This window comes from Neofelis nebulosa, chromosome 7 (assembly GCF_028018385.1).
Source record: "Neofelis nebulosa isolate mNeoNeb1 chromosome 7, mNeoNeb1.pri, whole genome shotgun sequence".
Lineage (NCBI taxonomy): Eukaryota > Metazoa > Chordata > Mammalia > Carnivora > Felidae > Neofelis > Neofelis nebulosa.
This window is the reverse complement of record NC_080788.1, coordinates 45,054,558-45,065,662: the sequence shown is the minus strand read 5'-3', so window position 1 is coordinate 45,065,662 and position 11,105 is coordinate 45,054,558. Positions and strand designations below refer to the sequence as shown.

The following is an 11,105-nucleotide window of genomic DNA, read 5'->3' as shown; positions in this document are numbered from 1 at the left end:
CCATGGGTGTAAGCAAACCAGGTCCATCGCATTGTTTCCAACACTGACTCTGCTTGACCCAGGGTTGCCACAAACCTTCAATTTGTAAAACAGAAAAAAAAAAAAAAAGTACTACCTGCAAAGTGCAACAAAGAAAAGTGGAATAAAAGGAGGTATGGTTGTACTAAAAAATCAAGGAAAAATCACAAACAGGATCAAATACATGCTATAAGAGACTTGATTAAGCACAAATGAAAAACTAAGGCTGGATTTATATATTTATCAGGGTTACTCAAATTTATGGCTAAGATAATTTCAAAATAATCACTTGTAGGACCACCCGTTTTACTAAGTAAAAAATAATATTAAAAATTGAAAGCCAAGTCTTTCTGGTATTTAGAAGTCTGAAGAAATCATCGTCTAGTTTTTTTTAAAAGAGCAAATTCCAAGGGAATCCCTGCCTCTCCCTTAGTTCACTGCCAAATGATTCACAACTAAAATATGTCTGGGATATGGAAGCATGTGACAAAGTTGAAAAAAAAAAAAGCTCAAGTCCAATAAAAAAAAGCTCAATGTTTTAAAAAGGGAATGGCAGGGGGTGCGTGGGGGGCTCAGTCTGTTAAGCACCTGGCTTCAGCTCAGGTTATGATCTTGTGATATGTGAGTTTGAACTCTACATCGGGCTCTCGGCTGTTAGCGTGGAGGGAGCCCGCTTTGAAATCTCTGCCCCTTCCCCGTGCTCTTTCTCTCTAAAAAATAAATAAACATTAAAAAAAAAAGGGGGAATGGTAGGATGAGGAATTTACATATTAAAATACATAAAACAATTTTACTAATAAGTACTCATTAAAAAATATTTTATAACCGATTATAAAAATCAAAACAAAACTTGGTAGTTGAGAATAAAAATATTCAACTGTTACTTATAATAGTTAAGAAGATTTCTCGAACTAGTTCTTATACTAGCATAAAACACATTTAAAAATTCCAAAAACAAAGCAGATATGACTTTGGATTAAAAAACATGTATTTTACAAAGTGTGCACATATTTCTGACACTTTCACTGCACATTAAAGAACAAGATACAAAAATTAAATAAGTCCATTCCTTCTTAAGTCCAAATTGGCTACAGTAACATCAGCTGATGATGAGCATTTCCAAATTCATCTCCTGTGGTCTTAGGAAATTTAATCAGTACAGATAAGAAAAAATAGCTTATGATGTATCACATATTAACCTTATCAGTTGAAAAAATGAGATTTTTCTGGAAAACATGATCATCTCTGCTTTCAGTAGCATATTTTAACACTCAGCTGAAATTTGTGCCAAGAGATAGAGGTATTCATCACCAAACCTATAACGCCACAGAAGGTTTGTTTTATTTATTTTTTATTTTTTTATTTTTTATTTTTTGAAGGTTTTTTTTTTTAAAAAAACTGATGGTTGACCAATAAGAAAACTGTTAACTTGTGACTTTTCAGAGGCATGGAGTTATTTATTTTTAATTTTTGGCTTCTGCAATAAAATTGCATCAAGTTTTTAAAGATATTAACTTTATTAACTTGCAACAATCATTTTAAAATAGTATATAAAAACTGTCACAATGCATCAGAAGCAAGGTTTATGTTGCTCAAAATTATTTCTGACAGTGCCAAGATTCAGCTTTTTGAGCCAATCTCAACAGATTGGTGATATAATTCAAATTGTTAACATAACACACAATGATAAATATTGCTCTTGAAAAAAAGCAAATGATTTTCCTATTTACAGTTTTTGGAAAAGGTCTACTATAAAAATATTTTTCTCCTCTATATGTTTCCCTGCCATGATAATGTTAAAACATATCTAGATTCTCTTCAAACGTCAAGTGGTAAAAGTATAACATTGCATTTTAGCTGAAACATTCCTTTACATAGCCAACATATTTTTTCAAGGCACTCTAAGAACTCTCAAGGACACTGAAAGAAAAATGTTCATCTTGTCCAGTGATATTCTGGGTATATTTCCCCCTCCAACTTTTCTAAATTGAACATTGTTAAAACCAGTTTTTCTTCATTTTCCATGGCAGAGTCCTTAAGTTATTTTTCTTTTATTTGGAGCTTCTCCTTCATTTTCAACTTGCTGAGCAGGCAGACTTTTGGTTTCCAGGGAAACTGGATTCCTGCGGCTGCGTGTAGGCATTCTTGTTCCACCAACCTAAGAGAGGAAGCAAATAGTTTAACATGTTTACAACATATTTATGTACAGTCAAGTCCATATTATTTATATATGTACTAATTACCTTGCAAATAGTCCTTTATATATTTTTAATCTCCAGCCACCTGGCTGCTTCTAAACAAACTTTAATTTGACACAGTGTAAAGTACTAAACTTTCAAATGCAATCACAGAAGGAATAGATCAGGGTAGGTGGAGAGAAGTGAAGGGAGAAACTACTCTGTGTGTTAAACCTGGAAGAGGCTGAAATGTTAAATTAGAAAATGACAGGATGACAGGCTTTTTGAGCAACGTGTTTGCAATAAAGACTGAAGGACAGAAGAAAGGTAGAAATGAAAAAAACGATAGGAGAGAAAGGAAATACAAGAAAAAGGTTGGAGGTGGTTAAGAGGGGGAAAAATTGTAAAATGGAGAAAGAGACAAAGAGTAAGAAAAATAGCCAAGTCTACAGAGAAAACGAGGGAAAATAAATGTGGTGGGGAAAAAAGGAAGGCAAAAAAAGAACCCAAGTAAAAAGGAAAACTTGAGAAGCTGAAAGAGAAGATTCTTGCAAGAAAGAAAAATGGGAAGAAAAAACTGGAAGGAGGCTACAGAGGAAAAAGGGAAGAAGGGAAGTGGGAGGAAGAAAGTTTGGTCGGGGGCTGGTGCTACCTTAATATCTACTCCTCTTCAGCAAAAGTAGCTGCCCACCCTCACTTTCTAGTCCACACAGCCTACAGAAAAGAGAAGACGTATTCTTAGCACACAATCCCTTGCTAACTGTAGTCCTGCTGAAGATGAGATCTAGAAATTCTGTCATCTCCTTAGCCACTAAGAGAACATGGTTTTGACAAGTGGTAATGGAGAAACTCAGGCCTTGCAGAGAAGGGCCAAGGCCATACAGCCTAAAACCATCTCCCCAGGACCTGTCCATTTCTGCTTCTATTTTCCCTGGCCACCTTGCACCCTTTGTATCTTCGCATCTTGTCCAGTGAATTCCAGACCTGGTGGTGATGGGTAATATTGTTACTCCAAGCACACTCATATTCCTAAATATGAGACATATTATTAGCATTGCTCTAACGGGCTACTGGCTCACTCAGGATGCATCAGACTCCAGCTTCCCTAACCTAGTATGTTATCTCTTCAGGGGTATTTTTTAGTTTACCATCAGATGACCAGAAAGGAGAAACTCCAGTTGGGATTTGAGTCTGCCAGTGTCTGTCCGAATCTGATGAACTTTTCAAATGCACTGATTAGAAAAGGGCTGTGATTTTCAGATTATCTATACCACTCCCCACTCAGCTGATATTTACTATAAAAGTATAGTGATGACCCTAAATTGTATCTGCTATATCGCTGAGAAAAGTAAGCATTGTGAAACTTCCATCATGAAATTTTGTGTGTGTGTGTGTGTGTGTGTGTGTGTGTGTCTAATGAGTATCTATTACCAAAGTTGTAGAAAGAGAAAAGGGATGGGCACAGAGCCTCTGCAAAAGTACTGGAAGTGGAAAAAGTCAGGAGTGGCATAGGAAGCAAGGGGAATCCTCCTATTAAGTGCTCCTCCATGAAGCAAGACGCAGATATAGACTCCACTGTGGTATCTCTCAGGGTTAGTACTTAAGGCACTACACAAAGATGAGAACTGCAAGTGGACTAGGGACTAAAGGATTGTATCAGAGACAGGAATATTTGTTGTATGAGTTTTTACACCATTAAATATGTGGATGATTTTTGTTTCATGTAGGGTGTTACATCCTTAGGTTTCCTGAAGCTTTAGTGTTTTCCTATTGCTGCTAAGGCTTTCTAGAAACCCTGTCTGTTTACCTTGACTTGGAGTCCCATTCCCATGGCCTGGTTAGGAGGAAGTAAGGGAGGAAGGTCAGGTAATTCCCACCAGACATAAAGCTAGATTGTAGCGAGATGTGTACGAGATGACCAAAAACTTTCAAGGACTTGAAAACATACCAACCAAGCATTAATTATCTAACTGCCTACTGGACCTAACAGCTGCGTCTTAGATAATCTCACTAAGGGTTTGTCCTTGGCACTGAATACATGAAGTGTCTTAAAAAATACAAACCAGCAACTGCTCGGTCATATACATATAAGTGAACTGTTTACTTTTGTATTTATATGGCCAAACCCTGAACATATGGAATCGTATTGAAGTATTAAACCAAAAAGGAATAAGTCACCCCCATACAGAATTGTATGTCACAGGTGAGACACTATAATCAGGATTTCCAAATGAAATGGAAATCTTTATCCTTGAAAGAACATAAATCTTTCAAAAGTAGTTTTCAATTAGATTTAAGTTAGTGAAGAAAATTTTGCCTTAGGAAGTTATAAAAATCACTAGTCAAATGAAATTTAAGCTGGAAATAACAAACCAGAACTGTAGACAAAATGATTTAAAATGTTAACTTTATCCATTCTTTCACTTATAGCAACTAGTTAACCATATTTATATGTTTTCATGGCCAGAGTTAGCTAAGAATGAGCAAGGAGTTCTCATTTCTAAAAAGATCTTCCCATACAGTAACATTGGGGTAAAGAACTGAAAAATATAAACGTCATTACTCTAAATTATAAAAAGATCCTCAATATTTGCATTCCAGCCATTTCTAAAAGGATTTGAAAACACAGATTAATATACCATGGGGGGGGGGGGGAAGAGAAGATATCCATAGAATATGTAACTGATAGCTGTTCCAGGACACACATACTGGTAAGATTATGGAACTCAGACAATAATTTTGACTCAAAGATTTTTGGCAGCAGGGAAGGAAAATACACTCAGTTTTTACTTCCTGAACATTCAGATCCACTTGTACAGAACAAAACTCTTCCTACAACTAAACCCAAACTGGAGTATCTTATATGATATAAAGAATGAGTGACATGGTGAAGAGTTTCTCTAGCCATGGCTTTACAAAAGTTTCAGACAGGGAAAAGTCATTCAACTGGTATTTCTAGGAAGGATTCTACAAAGAGAGTAATGTTAATTATAACTCAATAAATATGGAGTTATACAATACTTTGTAAACACAATTTAGTCCTTAACAGTTCAGCGTACATTTAATAAGGTGCTGCATTCACTAATGGCTAACACTTGCTTTTCTATTTTTCTATATCCTACTATCAACTTTTAATTGTACCACCGTAATTTTATTATATATATTCTTCTGCAAACTGTCTCAAATATTTAATGAAATCAAACAGTATAAATAAATAAAAATCAGAAAAAAATGTAACTTTGCTTTTCATAGGGACACAGGGATTTAACTAGGTGGATGCTCCCACTAGACAAACTATTAGAATTTTCTTTAGTTGACTTATAAACCTTACAAAAGTAGAAACTTCCACTGATAATAAATGGACTCAGTAAAGCATAAAACTTTATCTACTCTTATGAAAATAGTTTTCAGAATGATATTGTGATTAATGTAGCAAATGTGGACAGGATGTTAAAATAGCGTACTGTCAATGAAACAGATAAACAACCTAATGGAACATTTAATTGCCAAAAAGATCTTACCTTTTGTTGTGGTGTGGGACCTAGTGATTTAGGTGGAAAAGTACAAGGTATTCTTCCATGATGGATATGATATGGTAGTAACAGACTGGGATCTAAAGGGACCCAGGGAACTGAGAGACTGGAAGGTACACCAGGAAGGCTGCAATGTGTTTTATGTAAATTGTAGGCTGTCCTAGTAACTTTTCCATCAGATGTCTTGTAGATCAGGAGTGAAGAATCTTCTGCTGCATGAGACAACAAGTAGGAACCCTCCTGCAAGCTAAATCATACAAGGAAATACAACTCATTGGCTCACTGTGTCAATTTCAACAGCATTTTCTCAATCATGATCTATTAGTAAAATTGAAAACAATTATGGGAAGGGAATACCACCTCTAAAAACACTTCTATGACCAAATAAGTTTTAGTAAGTCTTATTTTTGACTATTTTCATGACTTTTAGGCAATTATTTTTTATTACATTTCTTTATTTTTGAGAGGCAGAGACAGAGCGCGAGTGGGGGAGGGGCAGAGAGAGAGGGAGACACAGAATCCGAAGCAGGCTCCAGGCTCTCAGCTGTCAGCACAGAGCCCGACGTGGGACTCGAACTCATGGACTGCGAGATCATGACCTGAGCCGACGTTGGACGCTTAACCGACTAAGCCACCTTTAGGAAATTATTTTAATTCTTATTCCAAAGTTCAGGATATATAATTACTTTCTTTTTACTGTTATCTCAATCAATGTTTAAGTGTTTGGTAATTTAATGGGAAACAGTCTAATTCTCTAATCCATGGATAACATATAATGAAAACCATTTCAGGAGTGTACATACACAACAAACACAGAACCTGCTTTGTATCCAGTAATATAAAGATTAAGAGATATAGAAGTGAATACGATATAGTTTAAAAGAAAGTTGGGGCGCCTGGGTGGCTCGGTCAGTTGAGCATCCGACTTCGGCTCAGGTCATGATCTCACGGTCCGTGGGTTCGAGCCCCGCGTCGGGCTCTGAGCTGACAGCTCAGAGTCTGGAGCCTGCTTCCGATTCTGTGTCTCCCTCTCTCTCTGCCCCTCCCCCGTTCATGCTCTGTCTCTCTCTGTCTCAAAAATAAATAAACGTTAAAAAAAAAATAAAAATAAAAAAAAAATAAAAGAAAGTGGAAGGAAAAAAATGGAACAATCACAAAATATGAGGTGCTATTAGAATAAAAATAACAGCAGCAGCTGATAGGTATGAATGTTTATCATGAGCAATTATACTGCTTAAAAACCATTTTACTATTGAATCCTCAACAACAAATCTTTAAGGCATAATTTTAATTATTCACCCCATATTAGAGCTAAATAGAAATTAGAGACACTAAACAATCTGCCCAAAGTCCTGAGTGCAGGGCTTAGATATACACTCAGGGGGTTGAACTCTCCATAGGCCATAACCTTAATTATGATTCTCTACCATTACAATAATCACTTCTATCAAACAACAAATCTACATTTTCCTTGTCTCCTTAGAAAGCTTTAAGGAATTCAGTATATCAACATAAAGAGCCAAAAGGCTATGATTAACATCCTGTACTTTCTTGGGATTTTATATTCCTCTAGCTCAAAGGTGCTAGAACATCAGCTATTTCCCATATCATTTAAAATAAGGATTAATCATACTTTAGTTAAATGCATCTGCCTACAAACCTGGTAAGTTATGTTCCATTAATTTCTTTTTAGAAATTAAAAAAATTTTTTTTAATGTTTACTTTTGACACAGAGTGCAAGCAGGGAAGGAGCAGAAAGAAACAGAGACACAGAATCGTTCTGAGCTGTCACCACAGAGCCTGACGCAGGGCTCACACTCATGAGCCATGAGATCATGACCTGAGCTGATGTCGGATGCTTAACCGACTGAGCCACCCAGGTGCCCTGTTCCCATTAATGGGATACTTCAAGGAAGAGTGTCTTCAAAGTACCATACAGTGCAATGTACATGGATGGGTACTAACCATGGTAGGCAGAATAATGACCTCCCAAAGATGCCTATACCTTAAACCCTAGAGTCTGTGAATATATTACATTACCTGGCAAAGCAGAACTAAGATGGAATTAAAGTTCTAATCTGATTTTAAAATGGTAAGATTTTCCTGGATTATGTTAGTGGGCCCAATGTAATCAGAAGAGTCCTTCAATGTAGAATAGGGAAGCAGAAGGGACTCAGCGGAGAGATATAACTATGAAGAACTCAGAACAATGTGATGTGAGGTCTCAACCTGCCTTTGAAACTTTGAAAAAGGAAGAGGTCAACAAGCCAAGGAATACAGGTGGCCTCTAGAATTCACAAATGTCCAGGAAAAAGATCATACCCAGAGTCTACAGAAAAAAAAAAAAAAAAATCACTCTGGCTGACACCTTGATTTTAGCCCAGCAGACCTGTTAGACTTAACAGAATTGAAAGATAATAAATTTGTATTGTTTTACAACATGAATTTTGTGGGAATTTGCCATAGCTGCAGTAGAAAATGAATACACAAACTAAGATATCAATAATAAAATTTCAAAAAGCATCTGACAAATGTCATGTATAAGTACTGTGCTTCACATGAAGAACACAGTACACAAAATAAAATTTCTGCCACAGAATCACAGAACTGAACAGACCTATGAAATTAATAAACTCAACACCATCATTTCATAAATAAGGAAACTAACATAATAAGTTGCATAATAAGTAGAAGACTCAGAAGTTTGAGATTTTTTCACTTTTAGTTCAGCCTCTTGAATTGTTTTTTAGTTTATGTTTAGTAAGGGCATAACAGGAATGCAAAGGTTCACATAATGAAACAGTCTGATAAAAATACTCAGGTGGGGAATCCATATTCAAGATTTCTCTGGACTTACTGAGTTTTGAACACCAGCTCTATGTTGCTTCCTTATTCTGAATATATAAACAATATAGCTAGGCTACGCTCCTTAATGGTCCCCAGAATATCCACATCTTAATCTCCAGAACTTTGGAATGTTACCTTCAATGGCTTTCCAAATGTGATTAAGGTGCAATGTGACAAAGGAAGCAGAAATGTGAATGATGCACTTTGAAGATGGAGAAAGAGGCCACAAATCAAGGAATATGACTATGACCTTAGAACCTCCAAAAAGAATCAGTTCTGCTGACATGAGTTTAGGCCAGTGAAAATGATTTTGGATTTGTGACCTCCAAAACTGTAAAAGAGTAAGTCTGCGCTGTTTTAAACCAGTAAATTTGTGGTAATTTGTTACACTGACAACAGGAAACCAATACAACAGAGCCTTACAGAAAAATGTTTATTTACTAGTAAGCTGGGTACTACTATATTATCCTTTTATTTATATTTTCACAATTTAAATCTTGACAAAATAGAATAAATGTTGCATTTCTGGGTTTTTTTTTTTTTATCTACCCCTAATAGTATATATTCCAAGTTTCTATGAATTTTCACCCAAGAAAATCATACATATCAATGCAAAATGTCCAAAAAATACTTACCTACTCAATTTCTTTAGAATGTGTTGGAGGATGTTAAATAAACTTGAAATCCTATTAAACAGAAGAAATTCATGTAAAGTTAAATGTTAAAAAAAAAAAAGGTATTCTTAACAATTGTGGCTTCTCAGAAAGAGAAATACCCTCATTAACAAAGCAAAAAAAAAAAAAAACCCATAAAATAATAGAAAACAGAGAATGCCAAAAATGTGATTAAATTAAAAGACTTAAAAATTTACTTAATTTTTGCCATTTCCTGATTTCTCTTCACAATCATAAAGTATTTGACCTGTGTGAATCAGATGTAAAGAGATCACAATTTTATATTCAAATTATAAACTTTAAGAATATTCAGAAGTCTTCAGCAGAACTAATCTGCAAAAAGCTTGCCTTTTAGAGAAGGTGGTGAATTAGCTTCCAAAGTAACTGAGAGGTATTTTAAATGTGTGATGCCAGAGAAGCTACTGAGTGGTGACAGGATAGTTAAAGGGAAATGAAATATATTTCTTTTGTATCTTTTCGAGACGTAAATTCATTCCTCAACTATTTATTTAAAAATAGGTTTCATTGGGAATGGTGGGGCAGGCAGTGAGTAATGCATGGAAAACATTTTTTATTCACGTAAAGAAAAAAAATTACCCCTCGAAAGAGGTAGTCCTTATAATAGAAGTGGACATTTTTGAGAACAAGCAGAGAATTCAAGACTGAATCTGAAATCCTTCAAAAATTGTGTCAAGCCCCAAAGCTGGAACTCTGCAACCAGTCTAAGTCAGGACAGTGCTCATCCTACTGGTGAATCAAACATCTTCACTACCAAGGTTATCACTCTAGCTTGGCTGTGTGCTCTGGAGCAAATCCCTCTAAGGCCCAGCTTCCCAACATGTAAAATGAGGATAATACTACCACCAGTCTTTTCTCGAAAGCTGTGACATACAAATTAGATAACGTTCGTAAGTTATGTTCCTTTGCATTTTGGTACGTGGAGTCCTGAGCACAATAAACTCATTTCAATCTGATGTACAGTCATCCGTGGCACAGGGGAAACTTTTAGAAGTCAGGATGTCTAAATAGAAAGCTTGGAGCTAAGAGTCTAGGACTGTACTGTTCTCCATCCCTGAAAAGGAGTGACGTGTGCTCTCATGCACTTCCCAGATGCTGGGCTACTACTCTCCCTCTAGCCTTCTCTGTCTGAAGTAGAAAGACTGGAACCACTGGTATTCTATTTAATTGGAAAATGCAGATGATTAATACAGATGGATCACAAACTGGGTCAGGGGAAGCCTCAATGTATAAAAGGTATAAAAGTCTTGAAAATAAATGATTTAAATTTAACCAATATTTAGAGATAAATGAAAATTAGTGATCATATTAACAAGTTTTTAAAATCCCACCACAAAGTAAACTTTCTTACTTGAGTGCTGAGAGTTTTTCTTTTAATTCTTCTGAGGTAATTTCTTCTAGCAGAAAAAGCTTTGAAGTAAATGCATCAATATGTCCTAAAATAAAATATCAAACTTAAAAAGAACAATTGCAGTACTGAAAAACAAAAAAAGTTATCCAGTCTCCTTAAAGATGTTTTTACAAAAATGTAACACCTGTAAAGGAACTTTATGTTCTAAAAGAGAATTGTACATTTTATTAAGTTTATTAAGTAAAGCTGCATTTTAAAATGACATTAAAGTCAGATTATAAAAGAAATACATATTAATTCTAAAATATTTGCTGAATATAGAAAAGTTTACACATATGCACACCAAAAACTAACCTCTAAGTCCCAAATTTAAGAGTAACAACTGATAAGGGGCCTGGGTGACTCAGTTGGTTAAGCGTCTGACTCTTGTTTGCAGATCAGGTCATGATCTCACAGTTCATTAGATCAAGCCCCATGTCAGGTTCCG

At 35.5% G+C, this 11,105-nt stretch overlaps 1 protein-coding gene across 9 annotated transcripts in view; it reads right to left on the bottom strand.

Annotated features, from left to right (window-relative positions):
- Positions 1 to 986: 986 nt before the first annotated feature.
- Positions 987 to 11,105, bottom strand: part of ICE2 (interactor of little elongation complex ELL subunit 2) — a 65,088-nt gene continuing 54,969 nt past the window's right edge. For 8 of the 9 annotated variants that reach the window (XM_058740651.1, XM_058740653.1, XM_058740650.1 and 5 more), the window contains 4 exons: positions 10,619 to 10,703; positions 9,211 to 9,261; positions 5,717 to 5,975; positions 987 to 2,176 (listed from right to left, as the gene is read on the bottom strand). In XM_058740651.1, the coding sequence (XP_058596634.1) occupies positions 2,054 to 2,176; positions 5,717 to 5,975; positions 9,211 to 9,261; positions 10,619 to 10,703 (518 nt within the window). In that variant the 3' untranslated portion in view covers positions 987 to 2,053. Of the gene's footprint in view, positions 2,177 to 5,716; positions 5,976 to 9,210; positions 9,262 to 10,618; positions 10,704 to 11,105 lie in introns of those variants that run through there. The other variant, XM_058740657.1, reaches the window with a different exon arrangement.